At 34.3% G+C, this 265-nt stretch overlaps 1 pseudogene across 1 annotated transcript in view; it reads left to right on the forward strand.

Moving 5' to 3' along the window:
- Positions 1–160: 160 nt before the first annotated feature.
- TEOVI_000601100:pseudogene overlaps positions 161–265 on the forward strand; it is a 370-nt pseudogene continuing 265 nt past the window's right edge. Inside the window, exon 1 of the mRNA in view lies at positions 161–265. This exon is cut by the window's right edge and continues 18 nt beyond it. Coding sequence covers positions 161–265 — 105 coding nt within the window.

Below are 265 nucleotides of genomic sequence, written 5' to 3' on the forward strand. Positions count from 1 at the left end.
TTACTTCTTTTTCTTTTTTTTGTCTCAGCGGGAAACTCAAAGAGCAACATTCCCGCCACCTTTCATCATTATTATTATTATTGTTATTTATTTATTTATTCCTTTTACCTTCTCTTTTCTATTTGGTCCTCCTTCTCCTCTGCTGTGGGCTCCGTGGCCCATGCGTCAACACACAATAAGGTGCATGCGCACAGACGGTATACAGCTGCATATGCATACGTTCATTTATATTTATATTGATATATATATATATATATATATATAT

This window comes from Trypanosoma equiperdum (assembly GCF_001457755.1).
Source record: "Trypanosoma equiperdum strain OVI genome assembly, contig: ctg_1775, whole genome shotgun sequence".
NCBI classification, from domain to species: domain Eukaryota; phylum Euglenozoa; class Kinetoplastea; order Trypanosomatida; family Trypanosomatidae; genus Trypanosoma; species Trypanosoma equiperdum.